The 15,029-nt window shown below is 46.0% G+C and overlaps 1 protein-coding gene across 4 annotated transcripts in view; it reads right to left on the bottom strand.

Moving 5' to 3' along the window:
* Positions 1–15,029, bottom strand: part of SLC44A3 (solute carrier family 44 member 3) — an 82,294-nt gene that overhangs the window by 14,176 nt on the left and 53,089 nt on the right. For 3 of the 4 annotated variants that reach the window (XM_082384425.1, XM_082384427.1, XM_082384428.1), the window contains exons 11-12: positions 13,381–13,537; positions 10,838–10,924 (exon numbers count right to left, since the gene is read on the bottom strand). In XM_082384425.1, coding sequence (XP_082240551.1) covers positions 10,838–10,924; positions 13,381–13,537 — 244 coding nt within the window. The remainder of the gene's footprint in view (positions 1–10,837; positions 10,925–13,380; positions 13,538–15,029) is intronic. The other variant, XM_082384426.1, reaches the window with a different exon arrangement.

The following is a 15,029-nucleotide window of genomic DNA, read 5'->3' on the forward strand; positions in this document are numbered from 1 at the left end:
TACAGTATTTCTTGCACATCTGAGATTGTGGATGAGGTTCACATCTGTGTGGAAGTCAGTCAGAGATGAGACTCAGGCAGTGGCGGCACAGAGCACTGTCAGACTCTAGCTTTTAGCAGAACATGGAATCAGTAGCCGCTGCATCAAAGTGGCTTTTATTCCCTTGACCACTGTGACTCGCACCGCCTTCCTTTTTTTAAAAATCTTTTTATGAATGCATTCTCTAGTCTCTGGCCAACAATCACTACCTTCTCCCAACAAGTCTAATGTCTAAGACAAAGACAATTGGGGAATGACAGCTGAGGACAGTATTCACAGTCAGTGTCTTGCTTAGAAGGGTATGGAAGGGGATGAAGCATGGGCTTCAGGGGTGGCCACTCTGACAATGACTCTGTTCCAGAAGCAGATGCAGATAAAGAGAAATGACATGAAGAAACCTGCTCTCCATCACGAGGAAGATTAGATTTGGGGTAGGAGCTATTTAATGGTTTAATTTCATTTCCCACACTAAATGAATTTGGGAAATGTCAAAACTAATCTACAATCTTTCCATTTCTTAAGCACTTAGGGTAATGTTGAGAACTTGGATTACCAAAGTTCTATCTTCCATTTGAACCATGCCCCCACCCGGCCCCCACCCTGGCTGCCGTCACAGATGATGGGCCAGCATCGGTGGTAAGCATGGTGCCCACAGCGGACACTAGGCTGCGGACAAGAAGAACACAGGGGGAGCCAATGGGCAGCTGCCTCAGCCCCACGTGGAACACTGTCCATCAGAGCACAGTGTTTTCATGGGCCACCTTCTTCCTTACTTCTGGGGAAACTGAATTTTGCTGACTCCAAAGATAGTTTTCATAGATCAAAGTTAAAAACACAGGCAATCTCCCTCAGCATATTTACAGCATACCTAGAGCATGTCATGACAGGAAGGGAAGGACAAAGAACATTAGGGTTTGCTTTATGTCCTGCATGGAGCTCAGACTTATGAAAGGAGTCTTACAGATAAGCAAATGGCGATTCCTTGGATCAGATGACCTTTTGAACCAGTGTTGTTGGAAACAGTCCCAGTCATCCTCCCTAGGCAGTGACACAACTACCCTTGAAAATGGGAGTGAAGAGGAAGAAAATGAATGCTAGATGCAGAAAAGAGGGGGCCAAACCGATGTGCTATGCAGGGGATGTTTCCTTAACCTCGGGCCACAGTCATTTTCTGGTTATGGGTTTGGATTTGAGTACTGGCTTTCCCTCACCATCATCCTTTGTGAGGGGAAACTTAGTCATTAAGTTCCTTGGACTGCAAGGACCAGAAGGGCTGCTCTTAGCAATTCAACTCCCCCCAGCAAGTCATGAGTGCAGTGATTCTGGCTGAGGGTAGTGGGGAAGGAAAGGTGTTTTTGGAGAAGTTCACTGTGGATGCTGATATACCCCTGGCTGAATAATAACCCCAGGAACCCAGCACTGCTCTAAGTGCACAGGACAGAATCAGAGCTTGTACACTTAGCGGGTTGATAATGATAATGACTCCCATTTATTCAGCACATACCTCTACATGCTAGGCACAAAACTAAGAGCTTTGCAAACATTATCTCTTTAATTATTTATAATAATCTTGGGAGACAGGCATTGTTATACCCAATTTGTCTGGTGCATGGTAGACTTCCAGTATGTGGTGAATAACTAAGCCTCTCCTTCCCCTCACAGAAGAAACTAACATTTATGGAGCACGTACTAAGAGCCAGACACCACACCATGTTTATGTGTATTAGTTTAATTAACCCTCTCAGCTGCCTATGAGGTAGGTGTTAAGAACTTTGTTTTATATATGGGGAAACCAAGGCTAAGTAAGAGAGGTGAAGTGACCTGTCCAATGCCACACACTAAGTGGAGAAGCTATGATCCAAACCCCGACCTGTCTGCCTTCTTCCCATTCCATCACACTGCTGGGAAATGAACAGATGGTCCAGGTCCAGAGAGGGAGGAGGGGGAGGAAGGAGGAGCTCTCATAAGAGGTGGACAAATATCTTCCAGAAGAAGGGGAGCGCTAAGGTGTAAGGAGAAGGGAGGATGCTTGGCGAAGGAAGCTGGAGGATTGGTACCATTAATAAGAGGTGAGATCCCATCCTTCCCAGATCCCAGTGTTCCCCACCCTCTGCCCTGTGAGCAGAGCCCTGACTTCCATGTTGCCCAAGGGAGTGGGGTGATCTACGTATAGTTCTGTTTATGAGGTGAGCCGGGGCAGCTCCCATCGACATTCTGTGTGCTGTGACATACTTGTTTGTCCCCAGTGTCTCAGTGAAGCTCGGGAGGGTGGGGGGAGAGAAGATGCAAGGTAGAGAAGAGGAGAATCAGAAAGAGCCCTGCCCACTGTGTAAGCCTGGTTGAAGCACTCAAGCCCTGTGGACCCCAGATTCTGCTGTAATGAGGGGCAGGGTTTCCATGATCTCTTAAGTTCTGGGGTCTGAGTTCCTCCCTGGGGAAGGGGTGCCCTGGTGGACTGGTAAAGACCTGGTTTTAAATCCTGGTGGAGGTAACCCTGTGTTTGTATTTCCATGGCCATTCGTTCCCAGAGGAGGTGGTTGACTTGAGGGACTTGAGGGACTTAAGGGTGAGTTTGGAGGGAAGAGCAGAGCACAGGCTGTCGCAGCCCTCAGTCACTCTCTTTGGGATCTACCTAGCACTGAGGACACACCTTCTCAGCTTATCAGCTGAGTTCACAGGGGAGACCCCAGGGGCAGGTCTACATTGTTGGCTGGGCCTGGGACAGGGCGAGGTGGTCTCTCCATTTCAAGGGTGAAACTTTAATAAGCTGCTCCTACAATGTATTTTCCAACCCAGCCATTAGGTACTCAAGGTGATATTGTTAATCTTCATCTGCTGCCTCTTGGGTCTCTCAGTTGTTCAGAACTTTATGAGGAAGAGGGATGACTTATTATGTCTCCCAAACCTTAACACTCAACTCTGTTACTTTCCTCCCGTCTAACCTGGAGCAGGTTGCTACTTAACCTCTCTGAACCTAAGTGTCATCATTTATTACACAAAAAAAAAAGGGTAATAATTGTACCTTTCTCACAGGATTATTTGTGAGGATGAAGGGAGTTAATACATGTAAAGCAGTTAGCATGGTGCTTGTTGCACAGAAATGCCCAATAAGTGGTAGGAATTCTTGTCTTGAGGAGCTGCACACCTTGGAGAGAGCCTAACAGTTGCCTCCCGAGAGGTTTTCTGATTAGCTGAGGGCCCCTTGCAAAACTCAGCCTCCCTTCCCTATAGTGAGGCAATCATTCACTCAACAAACATTAACTGTTTCTCTGAGAAGGTAGAAGAATTTCAAGTCAGAAAGGACAGATGGCAGCTGCACACTGGGCCTTTCTCCAGAAGGAGGAGAGGCTGCTGAGGCCCATTTAGGGCTAGAGGGCTTTAGGGCCACACCCTCTTGAGCCCCAAGCCTTGCAACACACCCACAGCAGGTGGGAGCCGGGCTCCAGAGAGGCTGCTCTCCAGGAAGCCACATAAAGCCTCAGCGCTACGCCCAGCAGGTTCTGAGCCACGCACCAAGAAACATGAGGATACAGTTGGTTTTCTCCCAGACAGCCTGGGGTCTCTGACAAATAGGCATCTCAATTCCTTTCTATCTAAAGTCAGGACAGTAGCATTTGCCACAAGGCAGCTGGGCTGTGAGGATTACCATCATCTAGAAATGGACTTTAATGTAAACTATCATATTGACACACATGCGAGTTTCTTCTACAGCATGCACACACGGAGGCATCTCTCCGGGGCTCTCAGCATCAGCTGGCTGCCCCAGAATAGCTCTAAGCCAGTCGGTGGGGGCAGGAGAATTCAGAACCACTGCTGTCATGGAAAGAACAGCTGTCTGCATGCTCTGTGATGAGGCAATGTCAACTACCCCAAGAACTGTGTCCTCTTAAGAACCTTTACATCATTTTCATAATCGAGTTCGAGAAATTGCACAGTATTCATTAGTTTTCTTTTCTGAGCTGCACACATTTTTCTGGGGAGAGGAGAGGAGTTCCTGGAGGTCTGCCAGCTGGCTGACGATGAACCAGAATCAGACATGGAAAAGTTACCCAGTGCCTTTGCTCCTGAGGGACTGTGAGAGAGAGAAGCATTGAAATCGAGCTAACTGCAAGGGAAGTGGAGGCGGGAGAGAAGGCTTTGGGATATTACAGAGTCCGGTCAGCCACAAAGGCTTCGAAGACAGAGACCGACTTTACGTGCCCTGAGAAACAAGCACTGGCAGGCAGTGTGGGCGGGGGTGTAGGGGTGGGCTATGAAGCAGGGAGGGTAGAGATGTGTATATTTTCCTAGTAGCAGCAAGTTTTTCTCTGCACTGGACTCGACAAGATTATCTGGAGCCTTTCTGACCAGTATATTTGTTAGTTAGGAAGCCAGGAAGCTATGGGCATTTCAAATCAAATGCCAAGAGGCAATAATCTATGCACTTCTTGGTATCTCATATCTAGACGGACGCCACAGTAAAGCAGGCTGGCAGCTTGATGGGCTGCATGAAGGCAGATCTGACCAGGAGATACAGCAGAGATCCACTGGGCACCCAGCTACCCTGCATAATGGCCCACAGCAGAAATGGGAGGTGAAAGCTGCTGGACATTACTCTCCACTGTTGAGAATGACCGAGGTGACTGGCATTTTACCAGCATCTCATCACCAGTTCAATGTATTTATTGCTGTCACTACAGCAGCAGTGTTGGGAGAATCATTGGAAGGGGATGCAGATAGCGGTCCACTCACATGCTCAGTCCACTCAACAAAGATTCTGGAGGCCTGAGATCCGGGCAACGTAAAGCATCATTAATCTTTGTGATCCCAGGGTAAGTCCTCACCATGGATAAGAAAACCAACATAAAAAAAAAAGATCCTGCCATTCAGGACACAGTGGGAGGACACACAGTTCGCATTTTCCATCCTGCCCCACATCCCGCACAAAGCGGATCACGGATATGATGCGGCAACATGGTACCCGCGTGCCCCAGCTCTCGGCCGGCACCACGGCAAGGCTGAGCACGCCCCACGAGGACCTCAGGTCATTTAAGCTGATCCTCTTCTGCAGAAGTTCAGTAAGGTGGAGGGATTCACCCAAGTTCCACAAAGACGGCAGAAGCCAGCTGCTGCCACACCTGACTAGGGGTTGCCTTTACCTAAGAGCTCCTCCCAGGAGACGGAATGGAAATCGTCGTTCTCAAACTTGTTTGACCTCAGCCCACAGCTCACTTCCTATACCCATTCCCACTTCTGCTGGAAGAACAAAGAATTGAAAAGGAATGCAATGCTCACCATGATAAAAATACAACACATTAAACAAGAGCCAAATACTCACCAGAAGTAAAGTGGTAAACAAGGCAAGTATAACTGCAGTTGAACAACACAGCCAATCCAAGGCGACTCTGGTGGCACTCATAGCAAAGGGTTCCTTCCCCAGTCTGCAAAATCCCAGCTCTGCCTGGGCTCATTCACAAGCATTGCAGGATCACCAGGCATTGCCTTGGCAGTCAAAGACATCTTAACAGAATTATGAATTTGAGTCCTCAGGAAACTAAGTAAAACATCAATGTTGGTTCATAAATGACACATTTCAGTAAGCTTTAAGTAACACCCTATGCACTTTATTGATTGGTAAAAAGCCTTTAGTTGTATGCGAAAATGAAAATCCATGAATTGAAGAAGAATGAATGTGCCTGTAAGAATTGAAGAAAGAACACTCTGGAATATTCAATCAGTTTGGAATCATCAGGAAGAGTCCTGTGGCCCACCAGTGGGTTTCACACCTAGAGGGACACTGACCTAAAGCCACCGTCAGCTCTGGGACAGACATCTGTGTCCTCCGTGGACAGAACATGCACTCAGGGAGACATTTCACGAGGAACCGTGTGTGGACCGTAAGAATAAGGGGCAGGCCGTTCCTGCCGAAGGGTTAGCCTCGAGTCCCATGAGGGGACTTCTCAGTCGGGCTCCTGGAAAGTGCTGGGAGGGAGGGGGAGGCTGCAGGATCTCCTCGTCTGAAAATCTCTGAGAACACCCAGGCCAGCTGGCCTCCCAGAAGCTTTGACACTGACTTGCCTGAGGGGAGGAGGTGGGCTCAGACCACCCTGACTAGCCTTTTCTGCATGATACAGCCTTCAACGCCTTCACAGTCCCCACACCTTTCCTGTCCTCCTCTACAAAAGTCTGTCTGAAGCCAGCCTTGCTCAACAGCCAGCAACTGACTTGTCTGGACTCTGGCTTGGGCAGGCGCTCAAGCGATCCACCCCAGACAGCGGTTGTGACTCCCTCTCTGACTGTTTCAAAATGCACAGTAAGTATGGGCTTGGGTCCCAGAGGCAAGACAGATATGGATTCAAACCCTAGTTATGCCACTAACTAACTATGCGTCCTCTCTAAGCCTCGGTTTCCTCATCTATAAATTGGAGATAACTATCTCAGGGGGCTGCAGTTCAAACTCAAAACTGATCCAATGCAGGGAAAGTGCTGAGCACACAACTAGCCATACAGTGAGTGCCAGGAGGCCACGGCTACTGTTGTCGCTATCAGCTGGTGACCTCCGGTGGTGCTCTATGCTCACGCCTGACAAATCCAACCTCTTCTGTGCAAGCTCTCCTAATCATCAGGTCAAAGTACCTCCCCATACCAAGACTCCCCTTTCCTGAACTTCGCAGTTCTCATTCCAGCACATATTGTTCTTTAAGCATCTCATGCAAGTGCCTCATGATCTTCCTCATTCCCCACACCAGCTTGTCAGCTCCTGGAAGGCCTGGCTTGCTTTATATTGACTCTGTTTCACCACAGTCCCCTCCCCCATTACACCTGGTTCAAATGGCTTGAATACAGCATAAACAAATAGATGTTGGATAAATAAATGTGTGAGGTGTACACACATAATATTTTCAGCTATCTACACGTTTGACATCATGATGTAGAGAGACAAGTAATGAAAAATGATGAGATGTGGGATGTCATCCCCCACCCCGCAAGTGAATTACCGTGTAGCCTTAGGCTGGGTGTCGACAAATGTGGCAACTGCCACCAGCCTCCCTCCCAGGACCGGTGAAGACGGATTAGGCTTTTAAGCAGCAATGCTGAAACACAGCCGGCTACTTGATCTTAAGTAAAGAAGAGCATCTGGGTTCTGTTGGTAACAAATGGATCTCATTCTCTTCTAGCATTTCCCAGCTCCTTCTGCACAAAACTAGCAAAATAAAAAATAAGCCTCAACTCTTATAAATCTGATTTCCAGAGAAAATCTTTTCCTAGCAACTCATTCCCGTGCCAGGAAATTTTTCAAGAGGCTAATCTAAATTCCTTCTCTCACTTTGAGCTCACTTTCCTTTGTCTACTGCCAAATGAGATCAACAATAGCTTTGACTACCATTATACAACAATTATCTTTATTCTTACAAATCGTTATTTCACTCTGCTTTCCAGTAGTTGATTTAGACTAGAGGTGACCTTTCCCTCCCCGCCAATATTCACGTCACTTCTTTCTTTCTTCTCCATTCTTCCTTCTCTTCTTTCTCAATCTCCTAACCCTTAGGCCTCCCAGTGGTGCCCACATCAGCTGGCAGTGCCTAGTCCTGTAGGAGTCACCCCACGTTAAAGCTGCTCCGACAGCTGGTTTAGGCCCAGGCCTAGTGCACGGGCACCATGAACAGAATCCAGAAGACCTATCCCTGTTTGCAACACTGATTCACTGCGAGCTGGATCCTCGAGGCTAGCTGAGCCTTTCTGTGATTCAGGGACAATCATTCCCACTGTAAATCTGTCATAAGGATTCCTCCCCTTTATAATGGTAATTATAGTGTGATTAATACTAACACTACTTAGGATCTTGGAAACATTTTGAACTCCCCAAAGAAAAGGTACTGGGCTAATATAAGGTGCTGAAACTTCAGAATGCAGCAAATACATCACTTAGGATAAGAGGGCAGAGAAAACAAACATGAACATGGTATGAGACAGTGGCTTTCAAACATGTTCAAGCAGCAGAGCCTGTCTTCAAATGAAACCTTCAGTGGAATCTCACTCCTAAACCAGATAAAAGTGGGGCTGCTCTGGTTGCAAGGCAGGGGTGGGTGGTGCTGGTGGTGCTGGTGGTGGTGGTGGTGCTGGTGATGGTGCTGGTGGTAGTGGTGGTACTGGTGGTGGTGGTTGTAGTGGTGGTGCTGGTGCTGGTTGTGCTGGTGGTGGTGGTGATGATGGTGGTGGTGGTGGTGGTGGTGCTGGTGATGGTGCTGGTGGTGGTGGTGGTGGTGGTGCTGGTGATGGTGCTGGTGATGGTGCTGGTGGTGGTGGTGGTGCTGGTGGTGGTGGTGATGATGGTGGTGGTGCTGGTGATGGTGCTGGTGACGGTGCTGGTGGTGGTGGTGGTGCTGGTGGTGATGATGGTGGTGGTGCTGGTGGTGGTGCTGGTGATGGTGCTGGTGGTGGTGGTGGTGCTGGTGATGGTGGTGATGATGGTGGTGGTGCTGGTGGTGGTGCTGGTGGTGGTGGTGGTGCTGGTGATGGTGGTGGTGATGGTGGTGGTGGTGCTGGTGGTGGTGCTGGTGGTGGTGCTGGTGATGGTGCTGGTGGTGGTGCTGGTGCTGGTGCTGGTGGTGGTGGTGCTGGTGATGGTGCTGGTGGTGGTGGTGGTGCTGGTGATGGTGCTGGTGGTAGTGGTGGTACTGGTGGTGGTGGTTGTAGTGGTGGTACTGGTGGTGGTGGTACTGGTGGTGGTGGTGGTGCTGGTGCTGGTGGTGCTGGTGGTGGTGGTGATGATGGTGTTGGTGGTGGTGCTGGTGGTGCTGGTGGTGGTGGTGGTGCTGGTGGTGATGGTGCTGGTGATGGTGTTGCTGGTGGTGCTGGTGCTGGTGGTGGTGGTGGTGCTGGTGCTGGTGATGGTGATGGTGATGGTGGTGGTGGTGGTGCTGGTGCTGGTGGTGGTGGTATGGGCCCAGAACCCACCTTTCCTCCTCCTCACCCATTTCTTTCCCCTCCTGAAGTGGTGGTCCCTGCAGCACCCACAGGGAGCCCCTAGGCTTCCATGGGGCAGTGAACGAGGGACATGGAAAGAAACTGAATTTATATAATACAATGAGGGCACTGCAACTCAACCTTCAGTTCTTAAAGGGCCATGCGGCCAACATATTAGTATATCAATGGTCCCACTGCTTTTGTCTTTCTCGTCTGTCTGTATGTTTCTTAGCTTGATTTTCATGTACGTATATTTTATCACAGTACTTTTTTGTAATGCATCTCAAAATCTTTGTGGAATAAGTTGGTATCTGGATATGTGCACAGAGTTCTAGGAGAGAGAGGCTGGCATATTACACTGTGACAAGACACTCATAGAGTTTGGCCTGACTTTGCTACAGGACCCACCATTCTGAAGGTGCTGTGGTATTTTACTGTGTTTTATACATGCTGGCTTGAAGTGATCCAAGCGAAAACTAAATACACTCTAAAATGTATTCCAAGATTCTTAAGAAGAGCCTTAAATATAGGGTTTTACTGCAAGACGACTACAATCTCCCCTGAACAATGAAAGATATTCTTAATGCCACTTACAAGACATTAAACACAGATGGCCTAATTAGTCCCTTTGCTTCTACTGGTATATTTATTAGGAAGAGGGGCAATAATAAGAAGTACTTTTCTAAGTGAGACAAAGTATAAAACAGCTTGCTGACTTATAAAAATAATGCTTTGTGTAAATTTTACTAAGAGTTATTAAAATTTCCTAAATTATCTACAGAAAAATAAAACATATATTTAAATTTCCATCAGTTTGAAAGACTCAGGAGAAAAAAAATCTGAAATTCAAACAATCACAGTATGCAATTTTTCTGATTTTCAAAGGAGTATTTATAGCTTGAAAGGGAAAGGCTGGCAAAATATATAAAAATTAGGGAGGCAATTTTTTTCCTATTTCAGGAAAATTATAGTTCTTGGAGAAGACATTGAAAATTAGCTCTCAGTTGATATACACGCCTTGCGTTAGTTTCTAAAGCCCCCTCCTCTTTTTATTTCTGAAAAGAGAGACACATTTCTTTCAGATTTTGAAGAATGGCATTAGTGACCTAAAGTTCTAAGGTAAAGGTCTGCAAACTACAGCTGAGGAGCCAGATCCATCAGACACAGAGTGCTTCCTTCTGGCCAGAGCTAAGAATAATTTTCACATTTTAAAAATAGCTGGAGGGCTTCCCTGGTGGCACAGTGGTTGAGAGTCTGCCTGCCAATGCAGGGGACACGGGTTCGAGCCCTGGTCTGGGAAGATCCCACATGCTGCAGAGCAACGGGGCCCGTGAGCCACAACTACTGAGCCTGCGCGTCTGGAGCCTGTGCTCCGCAACAAGAGAGGCCGCGATGGTGAGAGGCCCGCGCACCGCGATGAAGAGTGGCCCCCACTTGCCGCAACTAGAGAAAGCCCTCGCCCAGAAACGAAGACCCAACACAGCCATAAATAAATAAATAAATAAAATTAAAAAAAAAAAGAAATAGTTACTTTAAAAAAAAAATAGCTGGAAAAATTCAAAAGAAGAAGAATATTTCTTGACACATGAAAAATACAAAATTCAGATTTCAGTGCCCACAGGTAAAGTTTTACTGGAACACAGTCGGGCCCATCCAGTTACATCTTGCCTATGGCTGTTTCTTGCTGCCGCAGCAGAGCTGAGTAGTCGTGACCCAAACTGAATGACCCAAAAGCTGAAAACTTTTACACAATCTGGCCTTTACAGAAAAATTGGCCAACCCCTGACCTAAGAGATGATGCCCACTGGCAGGCCCCTCCCTGTGTCCCTGGGGCACGTGGCAGGAGACATACCTGGTTGAAATGGCACAGGCATTTGTCAAGACACCGGAAGCAGCAGTAGCAGCAACGGGACACACAACTCGACCAGGCACCGTGCTGCTGGGGTCAGGTTAAGAATGAAAGGATCAGTGTCAGAAACAACACAGGAAAGAGGTAAGCAGGCAGTTTCTGTGAACATACCGTGTTCCTACTTGGAGATCCACGTACCTGGGGAAGCACTGCAGCAGTTCTCACTCGGTACAGAAGTTCTTCTATTCTGTATATGCTACTCCTACTACTAATTATTATCATTACTACTACTGATGAGCAAGGTTTCTCTCCTGTGGGCTTACCTGTTAGGACTGCTGTTGACTTCAGCAGAAAGGGAAATGGGTTAGTCCATATTTACTAGCAAAGGTGAACTAGACCTCCTGGTTCTAGTAAAAAAAAAAAAGAATCTCTCTTCCCTCTTCACCTTCCCCTAAGTGTCTTCAATTATAAACTCTGCTTTTTCAAACCAAAGTCTGTATTCACGAAAAATTCACATCCTTGAGACAATAAAACTAATGCACTGTAGATACTAGTTACGTATCCACATAAAAAAAGAGTCAGGTTTAATTTTTTTGGAAATACATCCTATAGTGAGATTTTCAGGGCTAAATTTTTAGGGATAAATTAGTCCTTCGAAATATAACTTGAACTTGTGTATAACTCAGGAATGAATAATTTAACGAAACTTGTTGGGGGAAGGGGTGATTGAATGTGCCCAGACCCAGGGTGGAGGATTCCTGAAAACAATACTGAAACAGTTCTCTTTGAGGACCCCAGGAATAACTCAGCCTTATATGGACATTTTCTTGTCCCAATGTTAATTCAATTGGATGAAATTTGACCTGGATACTTTTCAGCCTGGCTATGGTTGTAAATAAGCCACTTAATGTAAGAAGGGTCTCACAGTGGCCGTGTGAAATGTTTAAATTGTAGGTACAGTATGGGGCTGTAAGGCTGCTGAGGAAGACCATTTTTTTTAACCTAAGAAAGGACACATTTCTCCAACAGTGACACCACTAAAAGGGAGTTTGGCCCCTTAGTCCTTATGGGATCTGGCGAGTGATAGATAACCTTTTAGACTTCTGCCAGAGAGGATGACCCACTAACTTCTCTTTCAGATTTATGGAGGCTGTTTCCCCAAAGAATTTCAGGTGTCTAGCTCTAGGGGAGATAGCTAGTCCCCTACTGCTCATTAATTTGTGAGTATCTATTACTAATGCATACATATACCTATAATACCTAAATATGAATATATTTAATATATATAAACTATATGAATATATTTAAAGTAAAAAAGCTGCTCTGTTCTTCAAGAAATCCTTCTCCCAAGTTTCCTAAGATTGAAGGATCAATTTCAAAATGCAAGAGCCGGAGTAGCTTGATTTGTCCTGGATGTGCAAATGCTTCTTCAAGTCACAGACACGTAGCTAAGCAGTACTTCAGCAGAAATACAAGAAAATACTCTCTGATCAGGGGCAACGGCTTAGCATGCATTTCAAGATGAGGAAGCTAGATAATTTTATGCGAAATTCAATCAATTGTTCCTAATTAATATACTAATCTTAAATCTTGATTACAGACTTAAATATCAACAATTCAGATTTCTGCTTAAAAGAGCAAACAAAAACAATTCTAAAGTATAATTATGAACCCACATGTAAAACTTCCCCAATTAACTAAGAGCACATACGTATAGCCAAAAGGTTGGACTCAGGCACGTTTGAGACACTCTGACCAAGTCACCAACACTGAGGTGGGGATGGGGTGGAGATTAACATTGTGTGAGAACAGAAAAGTTGGGGAAAATCCAACCTTCCCTTGTTTGGCAGGCCAGAAATACCATGAGAACAGCTGTTTTCCTGGTGTTTTGGTTTCCACTGCCATTCATAACCAAATGTGCATGGAAATAAAAACCAGGGAGGAGAAAAACCCCCTGGCACAAAAGCCCCACAGTTTTCTGTCTTTTGAGCTGAGATTGAGGTCAGCTTGCCCATTTCTAACTATCAAGCACATGCGTGTGCACACACACACACACACACACACACACACACCCCAGCAACTTCCCAGGTCACCCTCCAGGAAACACAAAAGGTGGGGAATATTTTAGCATTAAAACAGAAACAAACAAACATTATTCTTATCTTATAGTGTACTTTTCTTTCTTTAAAAAATAAAGCATGATAAATGTCCGTTAAAAACTTGCTTAAATTGCATCTTAAGAATTCCTCCCATTTGTTCAGCATTTAAATAAGAAGGAAAACCAGCAAACTCAGAGCTATGCCCTCTCCACCCCACCTCTGCCACCACATTGGAGAAAATCCAACAAACAAAGCTATGAACAAAACAGGGACAGGGACAAAAAGATTTCTGGGGGTGGGGGGATGGGACCTGAAGAACACTGGAGCTTTCTGAACGGCCACTGGCACAGGTCACATTCCTGTCCCGGGACCCAGTGTAGTTTTCCAGCGATTAACTTTTCTGTAACCCAAACACGGAGTGCACTCTGTTTCAGGGTGCTGCCTTACCTTCTCTTTCAGAGTGTTATAGATGTACATGAGGACGGCTCTTGGAATCCTCACCACAGTGATTAAAAATGACCCTTTGACAACTGTTCCCTGATGGTAGCAGAAAAGAATGGAGAGAGATGAAAGGATCGGGCGATCAGGAGGGTCATTTTTATTTCTGGGAACAGGAGAAAAAAAGACAGCACTTAAAAAACACTATTTAGAAAGAAACGAGAAACTTCTCTCTGGTTCAAATCATCCGTGGTACTAACAATTTAGAAAGCAGGGACGCCATCCGCATTTGGCAAAATTTTTACACTACTTGGTAGCTAAGGTTAAATGATTTCTTGGACGAAGTTAATTCCTTTTGGTGGTGCTCAATGTTACAAACATGGAACAGAAAATTAAAAAAAAATACTGATGAGTTAAATAAGTTTTCCTCTTTACCACGCCTACCACCTCCACCAATCCATTAAATTGCGTATTGATCCCATTTTCATTTTCAGAAGTTTAATTATATAATAATCCCCAACGTTTAAATTACACACATGCATCTGTAAATATTGCCAGTATTAGCTCGGTGATTAAAATCACCACCAAATCACATGACCAGGATTGGCAGCCAGAGAGGAACCAGCTTACAGCGAAGGGAGGAAACGTTCTGGCTTTCACACAGCTCCAAGCGCCTGAAACCCAGCTGATTTCTACTCTGCTCTGAAAAGGTCACTTCACTGTGAATCATTTACGGGACTTGTCATGACACAGCTCTCAAGAATGCAAAAGTCAGTTTCACAGGCAGGAAAAAAAGTGAAAAAGAACAGAATGGGCATATCCCCTACCCAAACCTGAAAGATAAAACAAAGGAGGGAGGGCTGATGCAACCCCTCCCCCGACCCTCTGATGCCAGTTCTAGAAAATGAGGCCCTGTCCGAAAAGCTACTTCACTGATTCCAAGTGAAGCTTGCTTTCTTCATAATGGATTATTCTACAACTTGCTCTGGTTGCTAATAAGTCACTATGAATTAAGGTTTTGACAAGAATCTAGGTTTTGAGGGAGGAAAAGGAAATCGGCCAGAAATGTTTCAAGGGTTGGCAACAGCCGTATTTTGCTGTTACTTAAATCATCCAGGAAGGAATAGAGAATATGAAGGTAATATTGGGAGCAGAATAACTGCAATCCAGTTGTGCCACAAAAAGGGCGATGTGTGTTTCAAGTCAATATTGTTGAAAATAGGAAATACCAGGGAAGCTATTGCTGATATGAATTCATTTAGCTCTGATAAACTAGAAAAGTAGCACAGCCAGGAAAATGGGACACATTTGTTTTTCCCTTTCCTCATTCTCTTTTTTTAAAAGGAAGAATGTTTACTTTCCCATTTAGGAGATTTATGCGCCTTAGAACATATTATGGTGCTCAAGAGGGGATGCGGGGAGAAGAGGGCAGCACCTGCTTTCCATCTGGTAGGGAAACAGAGGATTCACAGGCCACTGTGAACAGGGCCTTGGGGGCTGGTCCTCCAGGTACTGAAGTGTGGGGTTAGGCACCCGCTTTCCGAGGTCTTGCTGGGATGGGATTAACCATTTCAGGCAGAGGAGTGTCTGCATTGTCCGCACTGCCCTCATCCATGTTGCACCCCAGTGACGGCTCCAGCCGCTCCAGGGCTTGGCTG

This window comes from Balaenoptera borealis (genome assembly GCF_965194805.1).
Source record: "Balaenoptera borealis genome assembly, chromosome: 1".
Lineage (NCBI taxonomy): Eukaryota > Metazoa > Chordata > Mammalia > Artiodactyla > Balaenopteridae > Balaenoptera > Balaenoptera borealis.